At 29.6% G+C, this 24,737-nt stretch overlaps 1 protein-coding gene across 1 annotated transcript in view; it reads right to left on the reverse strand.

Moving 5' to 3' along the window:
• Positions 1-24,737, reverse strand: part of LOC129950481 (potassium voltage-gated channel subfamily H member 8) — a 214,296-nt gene that overhangs the window by 77,556 nt on the left and 112,003 nt on the right. The window contains exons 6-8 of the mRNA XM_056062418.1: positions 6,369-6,556; positions 6,067-6,295; positions 5,811-5,974 (exon numbers count right to left, since the gene is read on the reverse strand). Coding sequence (XP_055918393.1) covers positions 5,811-5,974; positions 6,067-6,295; positions 6,369-6,556 — 581 coding nt within the window. The remainder of the gene's footprint in view (positions 1-5,810; positions 5,975-6,066; positions 6,296-6,368; positions 6,557-24,737) is intronic.

Raw genomic sequence — 24,737 nt, forward strand, 5'->3', positions numbered from 1 at the left:
TAGTAAAAACCGATGTTCAATTCGAATTTCTCAAGAATAGAAAATGGTATTGACTGTCATCATGGGATAATTGTTTAATCCACAACAAATGCTTTTCTGCTGCTGGATAGTCTTTATTTATTAAAGTGTTTGAACGATCTCTTCTCTATTAACCATTTTTACAATGATATTAGCTGCAATATTGCAGCACTGATTTGCCCCTATTGAGATATTTTTGACATATTACTAGTCTATAGAGGATGTCCAAGAAATTAGCTTTTGCTTTTTAAACCGTACCCTATGAGCCACCATTCTTCACAGACTGCAAATTTACCACCAAATTTATCTTATTTTTCAAGAAGCTCTAATTAATTTTTGGGATTCCATTTATCCAGATTCGCGACCGCTAAGGCAACTATAGCTATGGATTCATGGTCCAAGGACGGGGACTCATCTGCTATATTATTAGAATGCGGCATCATTGATTCCTTATTTACGAAGATCGCTGTAAAGTTTTATTTGCGGTAAACATATCGTCTTTTGAAGTAAATAAGAAAAACGTTCATCCAATCTTTTAATGCGCTGATAGACTTACTATTATTTTAAGATTAAATGTTTTAAAAATTACTGTTTCAAACTTTTTAAAACAATTATTTTGACGGAGCACAATATTTCACCTTTTTTAACTTATTGGACCAGGGTTGCAAATAATAATAATTACAAAAAATAATGAACTATCGAAGAATACTAAAAATGACGCAGTCCACAAAAGAAACTTAAAGTAGATTAAAGTAGATGTTAAGAATTGCAAAAATCTTTAGATCAAAGAAAATTCCTTTTCTGACGGATTGGTGCATGAGAAAAAGTATGGCTTAAAGTAGCACAATCGTATGTTTTAAACAAGGTTGCAACGTCCAAGAAGCTATCAGTTGTGTAATTTTTTCGAGGATGGAATGCCATGGGGGTATTTCCTAAGTGAAAGGAATTCTTAGTCTAGGAATGACTGTGAAAGTCTGAATATCAAGATTATACGACATTATAACGCATGCAAAGAGTTATGTTTGGTATGATTCATAAGGCTTCTATTCAAAGCACAAGTTTCTCAGAAATGCCCCCACTGGTCCATATACATAACTGAGAAGAACAACAAAAACCTAGTGCTTTTTGTATTGTGATGATTAGTCAGCAAATTAGAATAGCTCTCGAAATCAATAACTTTAAAATACGTTTTTCAGAACCTACAAAGTCTTAAATAATGTTAAACGAAATGTGTTGTTTTAAACCCTCATTTTACTGATTGAGCCATACAAAAAAATGTGATGCTCTTGCAATTTTCTTTAACGGTTCTAACTTCTAATTTGAATTTGTAAACCCTTGCCATTTCTTACGAATCTGACCGTAATAAAAACTTAATCTTTTTGGTAATGATGAGAAAACAAAATTAATCTAACTATACATCTCACCGAAAACTAACGCACTTTTTACATGAAATTTAATTACTAAATACAGACCTTCAAAACACTAAAGCCAGTGAAAAAAAGAAATTAAATGCACCATAAACATACAATTCTTCTTTAACCAAAAACAAATAACTTAAATTATTTTATTCCACAAACTTTTATCCAGAAACTCTCCTTTCTGTTTCAATGAGATACTACTCGCATAATGTTTCCTTTAAAATTTCCAAAATTTTATCAGATACACAAAACCAAATTAATTTCTCTTAAGAATTTTAATTAAAAGTGAATATAAATATTATCGCAGAAATCCTATGGTCTTTGATATTGTGCTGTTTATTGTTAAACTTGAATTTTAATGTTAAAGAATATAATTTCGGTGTTAGCCACTTGGGGAAATGTGTGATTTTTGCTCGTTCCGTTTTGTAATTAAATGGAATATTATTCTTCTTAAAATTTGGTAAAATGTAACCACAAATGTATCTCTTTTATTTTTATTTTATTGACAACAGTTTCTAAAAGTAAACCAAAATGATACAGAAGCAAGAACTTACAGTATATTGGTGGAATTATTGGACTTTAGGCATCATCGATATTTAAATTCTTAAAATACGAAATAACTTATACCTTCATACATACCTACAATGTGTACATTTACAGGAAAAGACTTAACATCAATTAAATAACTTGCCTTCAGGACACAGAGTTGGGTGTTTATAGGAAAATATAAATATTGATGTTACTCGTATAAGGTATAAATCGATATTAAATAAAAACAAATATATATCATATGTAAATAGATTTTTCTCTCATCAAAGAAGGATACATTTATTACATAATTCAAGATAAATTAATTATTATAATTCTGATAGAAAAGTATTTTAGTTATTTTTAGGAGAAAATTGGATCGTTATTATGTTATTATGTAAACTAATTTTTCTTATTACATAATAATGATGATTGGATGAGGTAAATGATAAATAAATGATGTACTTATAGACCTTGTTCTTACTTTAGGTACTGTCTTTCAAGGCTGAGTTTTAAAAGAAGAAAAGTTTGTTGATGTATATCTTATACGTATACAAATTGAAGAGAATATCAAATAAAATAATCTGAACTTATTTTATTATAACGAAAAAATAACATTTACCCCTCATCTTATGCTTTAACATTGAACATGAACAAACAAAATGTGTATCCTTGAAAACAGAGCACTTAACTTTCAGAAGTGATTTTGATTTAAGTGGAATATTTAAATAAACATAGTAAAACAAAAAAAATGTAAAATAGTATTTTCGTACGCTGAATTTCTAAGTATAAAAGCACACATTAAAATAGAATCGATTTTTTCGAAAGATCAGCAAAAATTTACAACCCCATTATGAAATTCGAAGGCGAATAAGAAACTATTTTTATTTTCTTCGAGATAGTTATGTGGTGGCCCATTTTTCTATAAAGAATTATTATCTGTCCATTTGTCTTACTTAAAAGTTTGTAGGTTTTTGTGTTGGATTAAGAAAGTTGTTAGTTGAATTATTCTTAAAAAAATTAAAATTAATAACAATATTTTTCATAAAAAGAAATAGTTTAGTTTGAACATCTAGTTTTGTTAAACAGTTTTTAGTCGAAAACAATTTTAGTAGCATTTCTTAAATTTTTACAAATTGGATGAATTAAATTAATTTGCGAGCTGAACATCAATTTGTACCAAATTTGCGTACTATATTTTGTAGATTTTATTTTTATGAAAAAACTGACTGTTGGGATTTTATAAAAAAAACTACTGAATATCGAAAACAATATTTTCTATAAAATAAAAAGATTTTGAAGGCATTAAATTTAATTTTTAAAAGCTTTTTGAGTCATAAGTAAATGTTTACCAAGATTTAGTATTGTTTTTTGTTAGGTTTTTAATTGTTTGTTTTTTTTTTTTAATAGATTTTCGTCAAAATGTAACTGAGTTTTGACAACATTTTTTAAACGATAAAAGTAGTTTAAGCCAATATCTTAATTTTTGGAAAAGATATTTGAGTCGAAAATCAATTTTTATCAAGTTTTGTTAAATTTTCTTCTAAGTTTTTATTTTTTCTAAGAAATCTGTCCATTCGATTTTTCTCAAAATTATATTTAAAAAAAAAAATAGTTTAAAGCCAATATCTTAAAATTTTAAAAAGGTATTTGAGTCGAAAATGAATTTTTAAAAACTTTTAATAATTTTTTGTTTATCTTTTTTTTTGAAAACTGCCAAATCGATTTTTCTCAAGCCTTTTCAGAATGTTGAAAACGTTATTTTTTGTATGACAAAATTGTTTTGAAGATAAATTCATTTTTTATTTGTAAAATGTTCAAAGTGACACATTTATCTTAAAAGTATTTTTGATTTATATAAAAAAGCCGTTAATTGGATTTTTTTCAAAAAAAAACTTGTTTAGTATTACGTTACAATATATTGTATAAAATTTAATTCAAGTCTCTAGCGTTTTTGGTTCATGTGATATTTAGGGTTAACCAAAATTTTCAATTTGTTTTAAATGCTATGGTAAAAAAAATGCCCACGCAATTTTCTTCAGAGCCCTTTCTGAATCTTTCTTCCTCTTTATCTGTATAACAAAATGTATTTGAAGTCGATATATCTTCTGGTTTTTGAGCTATAGACATAGAAAAAAACGTCGCGAACGTACGTACACAGGCACGCACGCACAAACATCTTTCTAAAAAATCTTTTATTTCGACTTTAGGACCTATAAGCGTCGAGAAATTTTAAAATTTTCAATTTTACAAATCGGACCCATTACAATAACTTCCTTTGGGAAGCTAAAAATTCTGATATTTCTCACCGTTTCACGGTCCCTAAAAACTAAATCACAGGTTTTAGACAGATGTCCGTTTGTGCGTGTATATTGAAATTGAAAAATCATCGGACGTTTATTTTATATTTTGAAAAAAAATGAAAGTAAAATATTTGTTTAGAAATACTTAATTGACAACTTTTTTTACAATACACACAAATCTACAAAAACAAAAAAAACAATTGTTTTTGAATAAGGTATTAAAAGAACAAAGAAAGATTTTGACTTCATATTTGTATCTCATACAAAACATTGCTAAAAATATTTAGTTAAAGTTTTAGAAAAATAGACAGAGGGGCACGAATGGGAAGTAATCAATGTTGGTTGAATCTCAAAAAGTATGACTTGCATTTAAAACTTGTTAAACTCGGCTGTCATTAAAAATATAGAAATTAACTTGGTCATTTACAATTATGGATTGCTTAGCATTCGAAAAACTGAATTTAAATGAATTGGTTCTGAAATTTTGTCATACAAATTGTATATAAAACTAACGACTGTTTCGCACGGACACGCTCAAATATCCAAAGAGCTTATACATGGCATTTAAAAACTAATTAAATATTGTTAACAAACCAATACTTTTAATGATGTATTATAAAGACGAGGAAAGAACTTATTCAGAAACAAGAATAAATCGGTTTTTAAATACACAAAATAAAAGAGCTTTTAAAAAGATTTGAATTAACGATTTTGGAACATCGTATTAGGATCTGATTGATATTTTCCCATTCTTGCCAGTCTGTCGATATTTCTAAAAATTTTGTTTCAAATAAAATAATTTTGAAGTCAATGTTTTTTATTATTCTAGAGAATTTCGAGCCTTGAAACATTTTGAAAGAGTTTTTAATAGATTTTATTTTAAAGAAAAATTTTACCATGTATATTATAATTATTTTAAAGACAACAACCTAAATTCATGCGAATGTGTTTTAATCGAATATCAATTTCTCCAACTTTTAGTAGTACTAAGTTTTTTGTTGTAAAAATACGGACGCTTCTAGTTTTCTTAAAAGTTAAAAATAATTTAAATCATTTTTTCTTTGATGTTTACAATTATTTTGGAGCTATTATCGCAAGATGATCGACGTGATAAAGGTGTTTTATTTAGTTTTTGTATGCGTTGTAAAAAAGATCCTAGTTGAACTTTTTGTCAATAATATTGATTTCTTCATTTTTGTTTTCCAAACAATTTGAAATCAATAACTTTTAAATGTGTCAAATTTTAAGTTTCAAATAATCATGCATTTGCATACTTTTTAAAATTTCTTTAAATATTAATGTGTTTCCCATCCAAGTCCTTTTGATTTTTCTTATACAAAATTTTTTAAACTTTTCAAAATAAATATATTTTTGCTGCAGAGAGTTTTTTAAGTTTTTGTTTGCATAAACTATAGTTTTGGTAATTAAATTAAAAGTATTATGCAGAACTAATTTTTATAAAAATTAATATATTGTTATACTTGATATCTTTTTAATCATTTAAATTTAATTAATACTAATTATTTTTTTTTAATTTTCTTACCTCTCCATTATACAAATCAGAGGCATACAAATGGTCAAACGGCAATGCAGCGAGAAGATCAACCACAAACCATCCCCGCAAATAATTGATAGCTATGAGTTTTGAATCTGATACAACTTCACCTTTGCTTGATACAAAAGTTGTCCGAAAATTGAGTAAAATATCTTGAAGAAAAAAGTAAAAAAAATAAAATTTATTACATTAAAACAAAAATAAACAAAATTCATTTTAAAAATAATTATAAGAAAAAACTTACCAACTATAAAAAGAGCTTCGACAATCACATCCGATACCATGGTTTGTCGGTCAGCTTTAGCAAAAGCTGCATTAAATGGCACCAAAATAGCTACATAGAACGTAGCCACTAAAATAATCCAATCCCAAAATCCCTTAAACACTCCATAATGTGGCAGAATGAATTTGGACTTTTTCAATGATTGCGTTTTATATTCTGGAAATGGAGCCTCGGTAGAATGCAGAAGATTCTAAACATTAAAATTGTTTAACATCTTCTTTGTTTAAGTTAGATTCGAATTTTTTTCGAAACTATGTACTTACATTTCCAAGTTTTAACTTCGTTTTAACTTTTTCTGGTTTATAATGTCCTGACAATTGATAAAGTACAGCTCTTGATCTTCTTCGTCCCATATTACAACCATCGGGCACTTGCAAGCTATTCGCACCATTTGTATCACCAAGCATTGACGCATCAGAAGCTGAACGAAAACGGGCTCCTAATAAGGCGGCTGTAAGAGCAAACACTTTGAAATGGACAAGTAGGCAAAGTTAAAAGGTTTGGAAGCGGATCAGACACATTGTGATGGCTGTTGGTTATTTATATGCAGTTAGTACAAATAGATAAAAATTCACAATATTTATATTGACACTAAGTAAATTGCAAAAAAAAATTGAATACAAAAATCACAATATAAATAAACACATATTTTATATTTAACATTTTGTATTATATGTATATTAAAATTATTATATGATATATAAATTAAAACATAATTATTTAGTTGACTATTTAATCCATTGTTATTTATAAGCTTTGTTAAAAAAATAAAAACTTTTATAAGTTTAAAGTTGTATTTAAAATCATCTCTCTTATATATAAGAACAAGGTTGCCATCAAACGCTTTACCAAAGGAAAAATACAAACCCTATGATTTCAAGATGATCCAATTTTATTTTAACCAAAATTTGATCTCTGAGAAAAACGCGAAATCAGTTAATTCTTTTTCAATTTGTCTAAGGTTTTATTATTTGAATTTATTGGTACTTTGAGCTTAGAAAAGCATCTCAAAAAAAAACTTGTACGTTTTCAACACAATTCATTGCTGTAAGCTGCATTGGAAGAGATCTACAATTTATCTCTCTGAAAATATCAAATTATCTAGGTTTTAGCTTGCTTGAAGCGAATCGAACTCCGATGTTTAGAAATTATCCAGTTTAAAATTGAAAAAAATATGTGGACTTAATGTTTGTCCAACTTACGCATCCGACAATTATTTTAAAAACTAAGGAAGAAATTAAATCTCAAAACCTCAATTTTTAACAAATGGCAGTATTTTATCCAGGTGGCAGTATAACAAGCATGCTCAAATGAAGCCAAGAAAATAAATATCAACAATAAAACTAAAAATCGTATCATAGTTTTTTTTTTTAAATTAAATATCTTATAAATGCGAGTATCATGATATACAGTTTTTAAAGCTTTAAAATCATTACAACTTATTCAAAGAATCAACTAAAAAATAGGAATTTAGAATTAAAAAAATAATAATTAAATAAAACACTCTATAAAATTCTGTAATGTACCCTAAGGTATTTCTGTGTACATTTTTAATCCAAACCGTTAAATTAATCAGCAAAGAAAGTTAAAAACTGAACGTAAAAAATGCTTACATTTTTAACAAAATTTAAATTAATTAAAACAAAATTTACTTATTTAAGGTTTTTATAAAAATTTGCAATATTAGGAAAAAACATAAAGTGAGCGACTGGGTCACACAAACTTGCTCCTATTTCCAAAGACACTGTTTACAAATAGTACTTATATTCAAGTCAGATAAGGCTAAAGTGTCTGTCCCTGATTTATAGTTTATTGGCCCATTGTGATACCACATGAATTTTAAGGCTTTTTTCTAAGCTCAATTAAAAGCAGTGTGAGTCGTCCCTTGCGAAACGTAGAGTTAAGTAAATATGATGAAGATTATTAAGATCGTTATAGAATAATTCTTCTAGGTAATTTTTGCGTTGTTGAGGTAGAGCAGAGCATGTACAGAGGGGGTGAAGAACTGTTTCCTCCTCTTCCTAGTCCATACAGCTTCTGCAAAAGTCACTTGAGAATACGCCTAGTCTCGTGGCGAGCTTTCCTATTAGACAGCGTTCGGTCAAGCACCGATTATCGAGCTTATATCTGCTTAGAGATAGCAACCACCTTGATCGATGTGATGTTATTCCATCTTGTGTTTGCCTTCTTCATAGCGTCTTGCATTACCAATAGTTTACATGTAGTGACTGGTATGCCAGCATTACCAAACGTGGTAGAATGGTTAACATTCCTGGCGAGTTCATTTGCCTTACAGTCACTTGGAATGTCTCTATAGACAGGCACCCATCAAAGATGAATATTGAAAATTATTAGATATGATTGACAGTTATGGTCTGTTAAAGAGTTTGTGATACAAAATACACAGATTTGATAGCGGTCTGACTATTTGAGAAAATAAAAATATCAGATGTTGATATCACGTTTTTTTTTGAGAAAGGACAAGACTTCCTTTAGGGCCAAAAAATCGGGAAGGCGGAATGAAAGGCTTAATTTCAGTCGTTCAGAGCACACATCTTCACCAACCCCTTTCTTTGTTTTGATCCACCTGTATAAAAGTGTACACTCAAAAAATATTCCTGGTTCTGGTATTCTGATAAAATATACCAGGAAAAAAACTGGTAAATCCTATCGTTTTCCTGATAAATGTGATCATCAATCAAATTTCTGGTAAATACTACCAGTATGCTGGTAGCAGGTACCAGGAAAAGTACCCGAAGGCCTGGTAAATTGTACCAGAATACAGGTACATTCTACTAGGATAAAATAATATTTCTGGTAAATACTACCAGTATGCTAGTAGCAGGTACCAGGAAAAGTACCCGAAGGCCTGGTAAATTGCGCCAGAATGCAAGTAGCAGGAAAATGATTATCTTTTCCTGTTAGATTGTATCAGGCAACTGGTACATGTTATCAGTAATTCTGATAATATTCTGGCGGAGGGGAAATTATTTTTTCTGGTACGGGTTACCAGGAGAGGCTGATATATTCTATCAGAAAGCCTAGGAGAATCTCGTTATCAGTTTTTCTGATAGAATCTAACAAGAGATCTGATAAATAGAACTGATAGTAAACTGATTCGTCTTTCACGAATGCCATGTCTTCTCAGAAAGATCTAGAAGGTATAGAAATCTGTCTCTGTCGAATTATAAGCACTTAAAAATTACGGAGTGGCCAATGTTGTTGCTAATCTACAGCGACCAAGCTCTGAGTCGAATAGCAGGGTTTGCAGCTTTTTGTTTGCGTAATATATCAATAGGTGTTAGGTAGAGTAGACACACACTTTCTTAAGTGTAACATGAAGTTTGATAAAATCCTGGTTTGGTAATTTTGAACGAAACTCATACTTGCTATATACTTTCTATACGTCACAAGTAATAAATTGAAGCCAATATATTTCTTCGTTTTCATAAAAAAATATAAATATATAAGGTGGCGCAACAGTCCGCTGAGAACTAAGGCCTAGTGACTTACCACTATCAACCATTCCTGTGTGCGAGTACTGTTGTCAAGGATGGAGGGGACCTACAGTTTTATGTCAAATCCAAACGGCTATTTTGAGAACGCACTTTTCATGACAAGAATTTTTCATGGAGAATTTGTCAATTCATCGCAAGAGGCAGTACCCGTGAAAAAAAAAACGTGTAGATGTTATTGTTTTCGTAACATGTTTTTGTGTTTCGTAAAAATAAGTTGTCGTAAAAATAAGTGGTCAATTGAATTTTTCAAAGAAATTAGTTGATACTTAAAAACAAAATTTTGCATATGATAAAATAAATTCAATTTCAATATCTGTTTTTGTTTTCGTCATTTTAGTCCAAAACCAATTCGTATCAATTTTAGCAGCATTTTTTAAATACTTAGACTGGATTTCTTTAAGAACATTATCGTTCGCAAGCACGGTATTTTTAAACATGCAATTATATTATCTTCATCTTGATATTTTTATCTACAAGATAAGATTTATTTAAAGTCTTTATCTTCACCACTTCTTGAGATATGAAGAACGAAAAAGGTACGTTAAAACGTACGTACGTACTAAAAATTTTGATTTACATATATGCAGGTGGGTTCAAAACGATGAACATTTATTTGGGTTGAATAATAATAATTTTTTGTTATTGTAATCTCTTTTTGTTTGGTAATTGGACAAAAGCGGCATTTTTTAAAAAGTTACTGGAAGAATGAATTTCTGGCTTTTAGAAAATATGTATTACAATAAATTACCCTTACCGCCTAGTAGTAAGGAATATAGACCCCAACCTTTTCCAACTTTGCCTTCTTTTGGTCTTTTCGTGCCACTACAGAGTTATGGTGAGTTACTTAAAACTTAGTTGTGATCTTTTATTACTCTTGTTCATAAATCCGGCTCGAAAAAGGTAATAACAAATTATAGGCCCATTTCAAAACTTCAGATACTTCCAAAAATCTTTGAAGCTATTGTCAAAAATAAGTTGTATAATATATCAGATTTTTAGCATGGTTTTGTGAGCGGTAAATCCACAACTACGAACTTGGTAATTTTTTCTAATGCCTGACTGCCTTAAAGAATAGACATTAAGTTGACTCAATTTTTACTTATTTTTCCAAAGCTTTTGATAGCGTCCAACACAACATTCTGATTAAGAAACTAGAATTTCTGGGTTTTCACTCGAAATTATTACTGTAATTGAGAAGCTACTTGATTGGAAGAAAACAATTTGTAAAACTTGGATCTGAAATTTATTCAGAGATCTCAAATTCTTCAGGTGTTCCACAATTCAGCCATCTTGGTCCACTTTTATTTTTATTATTCATAAATGATTTGCCAACACATGTAATTCACTCAAATTGCTGATGACCTTAAAATATTCAATTAAATTAGAATCCGATGTTTTTGAACTACAACGTGACTTAAATAATAATTCTGTTTGGTGTGATCGCAATGGACTATTTTTTAATATTAGTAAGCCTATAGTCTTAACTATATTTAAAATTTTCAACCCCATCTTATTTGATAATATTGCCAATAAAAGCCTAAAGAGAGTATCCAAACAAAAAGATCTAGGCGTGATTTTTGACGAACAATTTAAATTCTCCTGGCATTACGACTATATAATATCAAAGGCAAACTCAATGTTTGGTTTTTTATTTCGTGATGCTAAAGATTTTCAAGATCCTTATACTCTCAAGTCAATTTACATTCCTTTGATACGTTCATCTCTAGAGTACTGTTCTGTTGTGTGGAATCCGTATTACGCTAATACCCGAAGACGCATTGAGAAAATTCAAAGAAGATTCACTAAATTTGTCTATAAGAAAATTAAATTGGTCTTATAGTCCACCATAATGATGCCAGATATGCTTTGATTAATCTTAAGCCACTTAGTATAAGACGTGAATATTTTTCTGTTCTTTTTGCACGAGATGTTTTATGTGGGTATATACCAACATCATAAACAAGTAACCAAAAAACGAAGTTCTTAATTTTATTTTTAAACAAAATTTATTAGAGTCGATATATTTGCTCAAAAAACATAATTACTTTTAAATGGCGAAGTTAAAAATTAAAATAGCTTGCATATACAATTCAAGTTTATATTTTCATTTTCAAAACTTCAGTTGGCTATCTAGCAACTATAGTAACCTTACCAGATAATAGAAAATACATTATCCTGCTACAGCTTCTTTGCTTGTTTGAAAATTTTATAGTTACGAGTACATCACTATTTATACTTTTTATTATGAAAATAAATAATAAGAAACCCGTAATAGCAATTGCTTTCGTCCTTGTTATCAATGCTACCGAATGGAAAGTTATTTATTGAAATTGTGTTGCTTTGGTTAAATAATTCTTAATTTATCGGATTGAATTTCAAAAGTTAATTCCTCTATCTTAAAATATTGCTTTGAAATGATAAAACAAGTGGGTATCCTAAGTAACAGTTTAGCATCCGGTTAGATAAGGAGATACCTTCCTATACCAATATTGTTTCAAAACTTTTACGTTATCTTTTTTTTTTGTATTCGAAAGAAATCCAATTAAAAATTTTGTATCTAAGAAAGGCTTCAAATGTTATTGCAAAACTTTCTCCATCAAACTAATATAATGAATCGTAAACTCAACAATTGCCCAAAGGTATCTATCTGTACATATAAAGTTTTTTTGTTTTTGTTCGTTTCGTCTTTTTCTCATATCTATGTTGGACCGTTGCGGCGTGAGCGATGATCCAGATGCTGGTCCCTTATTTTTCAGTTCAGATAGCAATTTTATATCCTTCCTCATAACCGGAAATAATAACCAAATAATCACCAAGTTAACACAAAAACTTTGCACACCCTTTTGCATAAATAAAAAGAAGAAATCTATATGCCCGAAGTGACCGTAGTTACCAACGACGCGACCGAAGGACGTCAAACAACCAGAAGATAAAATTCAGCTAGAAACAGAAACAGAGCCTTAATTTTGTTTGACCATAACTCTGGAAATTGAATTTATATCCTTTTTTCTAGAATTTATTATTGAATGTTTTATTACTTCCTGACTGAGTTGAGTTCAGTTGAGTATATCGTTTCGTTACTATGTTACTAGCATCCCTCCATGCCTCGTGTCGTTGAAATTTTTTACAGACTTTCAGCTTTAAAAGAAAAAGGTTCAGTTTATTTTGGTTTTATATTTTTCTGTTTTATTTTTTTACTTTATATTGTCAGGACATACTCTTTTATGTGTGTGCCATTTATATGTTGAAAAAGTAACATAATGGCTGTGGAACGTTGTCGTTACCATCGCTCTTCGTTGTTGTCGTTCGGGTTCGTGGAGCAGTATTTAAACTAAGCGTTTGTTATTTACCCTAATTTAATACCATTTCCTTTCATTTGGGATCTAAGACGCAACATGTGTGTGGTTTGATCCTTGTTTTTATTTTATTTTTTTCGGAAGGAATATTTAAGATGAAGCATCAGAAAAAAATTGCCTTAAATTGAAAGTCATAATGTAAAAAAACTTTTACAGCGCAAACAGTTCTTTCATTTTTAATTTTATCGGAAGTAAATTACCTAATTCTTTTAAATTAGAGGAATAAGGGATTTTAATTTTTTTTTTAGATATTCGGTAGAAACTGAAAAACCTTAAAGTGGAAAAAGAAAACTTTTAGAGATCTTTTTGTTTTTCGCGTTGATTTTTTTTTACCTATATGAAGACAACGAAAAATTTTATTTATTGTTCCTTAATAAAGGTTACATTTTTAAGATGGTAAACGAAAACAACATAAAAATCAATTTATGTTTAGCAAGAGGATTTATTTTTATGTTTGCGGTTCTCGAATCATTTACTTTCAATTTTTTCAATGACGACTTTTACGTTTGAAATAAGAAATAAAATTGTAGCTTAGTGTTCATAATAATATTATATTTGTTTTCAAGGTTAAATGCATTTTTGAAGTGAATACAGTATTAATCTTTAAATTGCACAGATTAGTCAGTCATTTTCTCAATGGTCCATTTTATTGAAACTCCACTTAATTAAAAGAAATTATTTCAATCAAGTGAAACCCGTTTAAATGAATTTAATCTTCAAATCTGTCATATTTTAGATGCCGTTAGTGAGCCTATAGCATATCAGTCCGGTTACATTTGTATGTCCTTCATATCTCCAAATGAGATCATGATCAAATAAATTTAGTTTAACAAATAATAGCATAAGACGTGCGGGAGTAACTTTCAAAAAAATACTTTAACTAATATTTACTTTCGACGTATAGAAACTATATGAAATTTATAAATAAAGATTTTAATTAAATGTCCTAAGCAACTCAGTCGATTGAGCAAAAACTTAGAAAGCAGATTCGCATTTTTTAAATGTTAATAAGATGCAGGTTAACTATACAACTTTTTGGGCAAAAATCGAAACTTTAAATTTCCTCTAGTTTTTTCTCCTAAACAATTTTCATAAACAATTTTCTTCTTTTTTCGAAATAAAATAAATAAATTGGGTGGCGCAACAGTCCGTTGTGAACCAGGTCCTAATGACTTACAACTCGCAACCATTCCTGTGTGCCAGTACTGTTATCAGGAATGGAAGGGACCTACAATTTTAGGCCGAATCCGAACGGCTAATTTGGGAAAGCACTTTTTCATGTGAAGAATTACTCTTGAAGAAATTGTCAATTCCTCGCAAGAGGCAGTACCCGCGAAAATTAATTTTTTAAATTAAGGTGGCACAGGCAGAGATTGAACCCAAAACCTCTTTTTTCTAAATAAATGATAAAAAATTTCAATATTTTTGGATTCTTAAAAATAAATATATACATATCTCAAAAACGAGTTGCGAAATATAGTTGAAATTCAAATAAAGAAACGTTTCTATAAGCACCAAATATATAACTGCATACCAAACATATTAAAAAAAAAAAAATTAATTTGAAAAAAAAAACACATATAATATATACAATTCGATATTCGAGTAAATGCTACAATGTTGGCTTGTAGTGAATGAATCAAAACGGGCTTTTCGCTATAGACATGCGCCTTAACAAAGCCCCGCACAAAAAAATCGAGAAGCTATAAATTACACAATCTACGAGGAAAATTAAACCGTCCCATACGAAAAATAAACTGTTCACCGAACTCGCTCTCAATTGGTCCGCTGTTACGTCTCTTGTATGGCACGTGTTACCGGTTGAAACCACATGCCAAGCTATTAAATTTTACATTCAAAGTAACGTTGTGAATCGTATCATCTTTAAAGCAATATAGGCCAATGATTCCTTCAGCCCAAAATTCAAACCAAACAATGACTGTTTCTAGATTCAGGTAGGTCTTCCAATGTTTCTGTCTCCTTTTCACTGTTAATACGACAGTTTTGCATGTTGACGTAGCTACTCAATCGGAAATGAGTTTCGACCTTGAGCACAATTTTTCAAAAAAAAAAAAATTTAACTTTCCGCCTACTTTTTAAGAGCCCTTTAACTATACCACCTATTAAACTGACCATAACTTTAAAGAGAAGTACGATGAACTTTTTCAACAAAGCACGCATTTTGATAGAACGATTCAAAAATAATTCAATAATCGTTAAAAGTCTTAAACAGTAACACGCAACATGCTTGAACTTTCAAAATCAGAAAACAAATCAGCCATTAAAAAATTAATTTTAAAAAAGAGTCTGGGGTGCGACCCACACTGATAACTTCTTATCCCGTCTGTCGAATAGTCTTGCTTTAAATTTTTACAAAATATTCATAACAGTATTTTGTGTGAGATAAACAATTTTTCAATGTTTTGTTAATTCATAGTTATCAAGAATCGAAAATCAATTTTTACCAATTTTACGTACTATTTTCAGTAGATTTTAATTTGTATAATCTAAATGTTGAAAAGAACATTTTATATAAGGTAAAATTAGTTTAATGACAATTTACTTAAATTTTGGAAAAGATATTTAAGTCAAAAATCAATTATCAAGTTTTTGTAGGTTTTATTTTTTGTAAAATATGTCAATTCGATTTTTCGCAAAATTTTATCAAAAGTCAAAAACTTTATTTTTAGTTGCATAGAATTATTTTGGGTTTTTACTTACTTTTTTTAATTTGTTTTATCGATACACAAATGCTTAATGGATTGTTTTTTAAAATTATATAAGTTTTGTTTCACGTATTTTATACTAGTTGAAGGAGCTAGAGTAATTGGATCGTGAGATATTTTGGGTTTACCAAAATTTTCATCTTTTTAACTTCCCATAGGAAGTTATTGTAATGGGTCCGATTTGTCAAATTGAAAATTTTGACATTTCTCGAAGTTTCAAGTTCCCTAGAGTCGAAATAAAAGATTTCTAGAAAGATGTCTGTGCGTGCGTGTGTACGTACGTTCGTACGTCTGTATGTCCGTACGTCCGTATGTCCGTACGTCCGTACGTTCGCGACGTTTTTTTCGTCCTCCATAGCTCAAGAACCAGAAGACATGTCAACTTCAAATAAATTTTGTTATACAGATAATAAGGCAGAAAGATGCAGAAAGGCCTCTCAAGAAATTTGCGTTTGTGTTTTTTTTACCATAGCAGTTTGAAAAAAAGTTGAACATTTTGGTTAACCCTAAATATCTTACGAACCAAAAATGCTAGAGACTTGAATTAATTTTATGTAATGTATTGTAACGTGATATCAAAGAAGTATATTTTTTGAAAAAAATCAATATAACAGTTTTTTTATAAATCAATAAAACTGAAAAAAAAAATTGTCACCCCCAAAATTTTACGACTGAAATATGATTTCATCTCTAAAACAATTTTGTGCAACAAAGAATTATGTTTTTGAAATCTGATAAAATTTTGAGAAAAATCTAATTGATAGTTTTTTTTATAAAATATAAAAATCTAAGAAAAAACATTACTCAAAATTGGTAAAAATTGAATATCGATTCAAATATCTTTTCAAAAGTTGCAGGTATTGGCTTCAAACTAATTTTATCTTATAAGAAATATTTTTTTCAACATTCAGTTAAAGTTTTAAAAAAATCGAATTTTACAAAAAATTAAAAACCGAAAAAAAATTAACAAAAATATTGGCTTCAAACTTATTTTATTTCACAGAAAATATTGTTTTCAATATTCGGTAATTTTTATATAAAAATATAACAGTCCGTTTTTTCATTAAAAATAAAATCTACAAAAAATAGTACACAAATTTGGTAAAAATTGATACGAGTACATATAGACAAACTTTTAAGCAAGACACATCGACAGAAGGGATGGGAAGTTATCAGTGTGGGTCGCATCCCAGCCTCTTTTTAAAAATTATTATGGTTAAAAAAAAACCACCTACGCAATTTTTCGAGAGTCGATTTTGCATCTTTCTGCATTATTATTTGTATAACAAAATTTATTTGAAATCGATATCTCCAGAACCTATTTCGAGCTATGGACAAACGAATAAAAACTTTCTGAACGTACAAACGTACGAACGTACACACGCACGCACAGACATCTCTCTGAAAATCTTTTATTTGGACTCTGGGGATCTGAAAAGTCAAGAAATGTCAGAATTTTTAATTCGACGAATCGTACCGATTAGAATAATTTCCTATTAAAAGTTAAAAACAGAAAAAAATCAAAAAATCCGAATTTTGTGTTTTTGACCAACAAATTCGAATGCAACTTATTAGTTATTTTAAGTCTTACAACATGTAACGTGAATCTGATTAAAACCTTAACTTATGAGTTTGAATTCAATCGCCCGAATGGATTGCGCTGTAGGGGCAAGGACAGAATTGGGGGACCCACTATTTTCGACTTTTCTACTGGAGTTCGAATTTTTTAAAATAATGCAATACTTGATATAAATATAATTATTAATTTATTATTAATTAATAAATTTCATTTTGTTTGAGAAATTAATTTGCATTCAAACAGATACATTGGATAAGGAAGCAAATTCGTGTATTTTATTTTAACATAAACTTAAAAAAAAATAGATTTAAAAAAATGCGGGTAATCTTAAACATTTTTGGAAATCAAATAAATCGAATACTAATGTTTGGATATTTTGTTCGAATATTTGACTAAGAACAATTCTCAGTTGAGAAAAATTAAGTTTTTGTAGTCTGTTATTTTTGTTAAAAAAAAAACTTGACAGTTTTTTAAAACAAAACAATCAGAACTTGCTAAAAAAACTACTAAAACTTCGTCGAACGTTGGCTTTTGACTCCAAAAACCGTCAGAACAAAGAGGATACTCACTCCATACCTATTTCGTCTCATACAAAATATTATTTTAAAAGTTAATTAAATTTTTTTATTCAGTTCAAAGTGTTTTTTTTTTGTAAATTCTATAAGAAATATTAACAATTTTATTTTAAATACTCGAATATTTCAATAGAAAACGGTATTGGTTTACTTATTTCTTGCATGATATTTTAAGTTCTATAAATAATTACAATAAATATCATTTGAGAATTTTTAAGGAATGCAATGAATGCCAGGTTTAATCTCAGAGCGAGAGTGACAATTTGATGCTGATACTCATTGCACCATTTTTCTTTTAAATTGAGGGCGTTCAAAATTGTACGGTCAACGTTAATCATTACAAATCAATGTCAAATGACTTGTTTAAAGATATTGAAGAAATGGGTTTTGCCTGCCTCTGATTCATGTAGAATGGCGTACTATGATCTTTTCCACACCAAATTCTCAAAGTAGTTAATCAATTGACCATTTCGAAGCTGCGATTTGACATCTTTGTGGAAAAGCTTCGAGGACAAGGACAGCTGTTATGTAAACAACACGGAAATGATTTTACAACCTAAGCTCAACATCATCCATCGAGGTTTGCAAAATTAAAGTGACAGAAGACGCCATAACAGCTGAATAAATGACAGCTTATGTGATAGAAGTAGCTTCAACGATAAGCTTACAAATCAACTGTCAAATTTAAAATTGATATGCCCTATACTTATAACAAACATAGAATTAATGACATTTTCAACAGCTTTCAATGAAATAATTCATAAGTACATAGAAAACTTCTTATTCGCATTTTTTTAACACGAATAAAACCCTTTATTTTAAAAAATATTCTATTGAAATTTAATCAAATTAGTTGAAGTATGACTTAACAGGAAAATTAAAAAAAAATATTTATTATAAAATTTTATAATTGAATACGATTATAAATGCTGTCGTATCGTATTGATGATATTTTGCTCCTCATCCTTATTTTATCTTTTCACTTGAAATCCTCTTTATACCAAAGGCAATGCTTAGCAGTAAAAACGTCAAATAATAAAACTGTTCACTTCACAGCGTATGTACAATGTACATTGTATTGAACAATATAAAGCAAGGTACCTAACCTATGTACATACAGATATACATAATTGAATGTTATTTAAGAAGCTTTTAGCTCTCATCTGCTCCTTGAGAAGACAAATTTTCAAGATTGTTGTAGATGGTAGATAACATATTCCTAACACAAAGTCAGAAGACGCTCATTTTTCGACAGCGAACGCACAGTGGCGGCACATCAAACTGAATTCTGGGCAAAAGATCTCGTCCTTTTATTTTTCTAAAATTAAACAAACCACCAGAAAGAGCAATTTAACATTTATACAATTTATTATAAGCTTCGCGAAACACACTGCCGCCGCCGCCGCGAGACGGTACGACAACGAAGCTCTAAAAGAGGTATATATATATAATATATGTTGGAGTATACATAAGGCAAAGCATAAGACTACACCATATCTTGAGGATTTAAGGTATACCGCCAAATTGTTATGGCTGCCATCATGTTTATTAGCTTTTGGTTACATGAAATTGTTAGAATCTTCTTTATTATTATTATCTTCCTGGAAAACTCTTCAAAAGTGTATAATACCTTATATATAGACTCGTATTAAGATCCATTATGTTTGTTCATGAAAGTAGTTCAAAGATGTGAAGTGATGCCTAAGGGCTTGAGATGGCAATGTTGAATTTTGTTATTGTCTAAAATACGTATAGGTATATTTTAAGGTTTTGATAACAAAGGCAAAAATAAAAAAAATAAAAAAAACAAAAATATGTTTAAAAAACATATTTTCAGCGGGAAAATTGTTATTTAGAAGATAAAACAAAGGATTTAAGTTAAGTATTTTCACAAGTCTGCATTTGTGACGAGGAGTGCAGAGGTGGAGCAAGGAGTAAGTTGTAATAAAATTTTAAAGAACCGCCTTATAGAAGTATATTGCGTTCTTGCTTAAGTAGACAAAAAATGGCATTTACAACTCACTTACTTTTATTCATTTTAAAGTGGTTAGAAATACGTATCTACACTGAGAGTCTAAGGGAAAAAAGACTCATAAGATTGTTGATTATTATAAAATGCAGTGGAAAACACAGTAAAAAAGATATTCGAAAGAATCTGAAATATGTATAGAAAGAATAAAATGAAGTGCCCGACTTTGTCCCATGAACTTGCTCTTATATCATACGAGTCTGTTTAAAAATAGTACATCTATTTACCTGCAAAACAAGTCTATCTTCAAAAATTCAAATGGTATTTAATTTTTCAAAAAAAATTTAGTTAATTTTTAACTTCCCATAGGAAGTTATGGGAAGTTAAAAATGTTGACATCTCGACGTTTCAAGGTCCCTAGAGTCGCAATATAAAAGATGTTTAGAAAGGTGTATGTGCGTGCGTGCGTACGTACGTTCGCGACGTTTTTTTTTCGTGGGTTATAGCCTTAGACAGAGCCGGACAAAGCGTATGTGCAAGTTGTGCAAATACACAGGGCTCACAATTCTGGGGGCGCATTACCAGGAGCAGGAAAATGTAATCTGATCTTGAGCAAACAACAAACAAAAGCATTTTTCGTTCCACGTTGCTCGCATTCCTTAATTTAGTGGTTAATGATGCTGCTTGTTTTTCATTATATGCACTCAAATTTTTCGATACAATTCAATATTTGTATGACTTTTTTTCTAGTTCCAAAACGAGATGGAATATTTATAAGAAAAATTTAATGACTAAGTATGTTCAATTAACCGAGCGTTCCCTTGAAATACCAAATATGTTTCCTGAAACTTCAACTTGCGATTTCAACGGAGAAAAAGACTTTATGCTGATGAATTTCCTGAAACTACATTAGACCCAAAACAAATATTTAAAGTAGATGTTTTTTTTTCAAAATACTTGATCAAGCTATTCAATCAATTACAGAAAGGTTTGAACATCGATTTTAATTTTTTAATTAATGTAAGCGAATGTTTAAAAAATAAAAAAGTACGTACTTCATGCTTTAATTTGCAGAATGTTATAACATTAGGTTGTTTTAAAGATTGAGATGGAGAAGAATTGTTTCAAGAGTTAACCGTAATATTCCCGCTTGTTACACAACAAAGCTCAAGTTTAGATGTGTTAAATTTTATTTTTAGTTCAAGCCTTGAAGATTTTGCTCATAACTTAGTAATTGCTCTCCAAATTCTTAATACAATCCCGGTCACGGTAGCTTCAGCAGAACGTAGTTTTTCTAAACTTAAAATTACTAAAAATTATCTTCGGACAACCATAACTCAAAAGAGATTGGTAGGCTTATCTATAATGTCATTTCATTTCTCAATTTGCAAAATGTAAGGCCAGAAAAGTAAGTTTCCAAGTTTAAACGTATCCCTTGTGCCCATTTCATCGCTGCGTTTTAGTTTATGGTAAACCTAAAGGTTGAGGTATTCTCAATAAAAAAAGCACTGAAAGTCTACCCCCTGGGTAATGTGGGAAAGGCCTATGCTTGTGTATCAGTTTGTGTGTAAGATATTAAAAGGAGCACTTTCTACTAATCTTGCACAGGGCGCACTTTGGGTGGGGCCGGCCTTGGCTCTAGAACCAGAAGAGATATCGACTTCAAATAAATTTTGTTATGCAGATAATAATGCAGAAAGACTCAGAAAGGGCTCAGAAGAAATTTGATTGTGGTTTCTATACTATAGCAGTTTAAGAAAAATTAAAATGCAAGAGACTTGAATTAAATTTTATATTATATATTGCAACGTGATACAAAACAAGTAAGATTTTGGAAATAAATCCAATTAACGCTTTTTTTTATGAATAAAACAAAACTGAAAAAAATTGTCACCTCGAAAATTTTACGACTTAAATATAATTTTATCTCCAAAACAATTTTGTGCATCGAAAAATGATGTTTTTGTCATTTGATAAAATTGTTGAGAAAAATCGAATTGACAGTTTTTTTATAAAAAATAAAAACCTAAAACAAATTAGGGATCGGGTCAAAATTCTGGCTTCAAAATTCTGCTTTTCAGAATTCTGCTTTTTTAAAAAAATTCTGCTAATTCTGCTTTATGTTGACCAGTTTGCCTTACAATTACATGTACATCACAATTTAATTTAGTCACTACTCGTCCTTTGCATGTATCTTTAATTCTATTTGAGCATGCCCAATTATAGTTTTTACATTTATTTAACTTTTCAAAATAAAACATCTATCCATCCACGCACAGCTTTTCTTTTCCTGTATTAGATTTAACAAGTGAAACGTTCATTTTTGACCCCAACCCAAAAAATTACTCAAAGTTGGTAAAAATTGAAATATCTTTTCAAAAATTTGAGAGCATTGGGAAAAATGTAGAGAAAAATCTAATTGACAGTTTTCTTACAAAAAAATAAGACCTTAGAAGAAAATTTAACCAAAGTTGGTAAAAATTGATTTTCGATTTAAATATCTTTTCTACTACTTTTATCTTTAATAAAATATTGTTGTCAACAATCAGTAAAATTTTAAGGAAAATCTATTTTTTGACAAAAAATAAAAACCTAACAAAAAACTTTTATACCAATTTGGTAAAAATTTACTCACGACTCAAAAAACTTTTAAAAATTAAAAATATTGTCTTCAAACTATTTTTATCTCACAGGAAACATTGTTTTCGATATTCAGTAGTATTTTTTTTGTAAATCCAACAGTCCGTTTTTTTTTATAAAAAAATAGAATCTACAAAAAGGAGTACTCAAATTTGGAAAATTTTGATGTTCGGTTCTTGATATCTCTCAATTAACTTCATTCATTCAATTTGTAAAAATTTAAGAAATGCTACTTAAAGTGGTAAAAATTTGTTTTCAACTAGACGGGTTGGGAAGTTATGAGAGTGGGTAGCATCTTTGTCTTTTTTTGTTTGTTTTTTTAAACCATCAAAATGTTTTTTTTTTTTAAATAATTGTTATTAGCATATATTTAAATTTGTTTTGAAATATTTTTCGTGCCCATTGATATAAATTTTACATTTGGATTCCGTCAAAACAATTGATCGAACTTTGTAAAAACAAAATGTTTTTCTTAAACTTTGTACAAAACATTTATGACAATATTTTGTGTAAGGTTAATATTTTGAGCTGCTGTTTTCATCATACTTGAGTCGATCATTTCGTATAATTTTTGATGTTGTTGTTGTTGGTTTTCTTGTTTTGTTAAACAAGCTCTTACTTGACTTTTTCAACAAAAAAAAACCTCACGTAAGCAACAATAGTTTCCATTTTTTTAATTTGAAATCAAATTTAATTGCAATATTGATTGATATTGATTTCATTCCCTACTATTTAATAATTTTAAAATTAATATCTTCATCTATTCTCGAAATATTCGAACAGAACAATTTTGCGTAGTGTTTTTTTGTAGAATCTTATTCAAAAACAATTGTTGGATTTTTCGACAAACTTTAATAAACAATATTTTTGTATAAGTTATAATTAGTTTGTATGCAAAATTTTTAATCTGTACCAAAATCTTCGAGTGGAAAATCAATTTTTAAACATTTTTTTTTAGGTTTTAATTTTTTTTACCTTTTCTTCGCTTGTCCCAAAATGTCAAAACCGAATATATTTCTGAATAACACTATTTGGTATTAGGTTCACTTTTCTTAAATGTTATCTCTGCGTCTTTCAAAATTATTGTCTGTAAGAAAATTGTTAAGCCGTTATCTCTACTGGTTCTTGAGATATGGACGGCAAAATTGGTAACCCGAACGTACGTTACGCACACACGCGCACGCAAACATCGCACTCTAATGTGAGTTCTAATGACCTTGAAACGCCGAGAAATTTCAAAATAACCTGTTACAATAACTTTCTTTGGGAAGTTAAGAATGTCCAAATTTGGTTGAATTTTTAAAAATATATTTAAAAAAGTTAAAGGGTTTCCAATAAAGACTTTTGTATAAATCTTTTAATCGAAAATATTCCATAACCAACAGCTTTAATATGTGAAGTACTCGTATGTATTTGATTACGAAAAGTAAGCAAGCAATTAAATTCAAAAGGCATCATCAGGTTCATTATTTTTCAATACGTTTTCGAGTAAATATTTTTTTTTTATTTTAATGTTCTTTTTTTTTTATTTTTTGTATTTTTTTTTCTATTTCTTTTCGTGCCACCATGCCTATTCTACTTAAAACTAAACCCTAATACTATTAAACAAGTATGTAAGCCGGCCAAGGCTTAAAACCCCATCCCGACTACCCACTATAAAGTGCCGATTGAAGCCACCAAAACTGGTTCTCCTGCTTCACCCTATCAGTTCGGTCCCGTTCGGACACAGCCCTACTGAACCGAAGGAGCTCTGCTCCACCTTGTGCCATGACGTCCCGATTGTACAGGAGTCGCCTATCCACGGTTCTTCGTCTGACGTGGTAGATTAACGGAACTGCCAATCTATCCTGTATCAGACCGCATTTGTCTAAAAAGAGGAATGCCTTTGGTGGAATCAACCCGCTTAAGCGTGCACTTTCAAAATACTCGTCGTTCGGATAGAACGCCCCAAAAATTAAATTGTTGGTCGAGGACATAGCTCTTGCAATGTGACCTCGAACGAGTTTTATCACGAAATTGTCAATTCTGTTGATTCGAGCCCCGTTGTATAGGACCTCGACAGTCCAACGCAATAACCATCATGCCACGGGTACTACTAAATTACGACATTTACGTTGTTTTTATTTGACACACTTCGGAAGACTTTTATGCTCAGTAAAAAATAGACAAATTTTGAGAAAAATCTAATTGACAGTTTTTTTATAAAAAATAAAAATCTAAAAAAAACATTATTCAAAGTTCGTAAAAATTGAATATCGATTCAAATATC

The sequence above is a fragment of the Eupeodes corollae genome, chromosome 3 (genome assembly GCF_945859685.1).
Source record: "Eupeodes corollae chromosome 3, idEupCoro1.1, whole genome shotgun sequence".
In the NCBI taxonomy this organism is placed as follows: domain Eukaryota; kingdom Metazoa; phylum Arthropoda; class Insecta; order Diptera; family Syrphidae; genus Eupeodes; species Eupeodes corollae.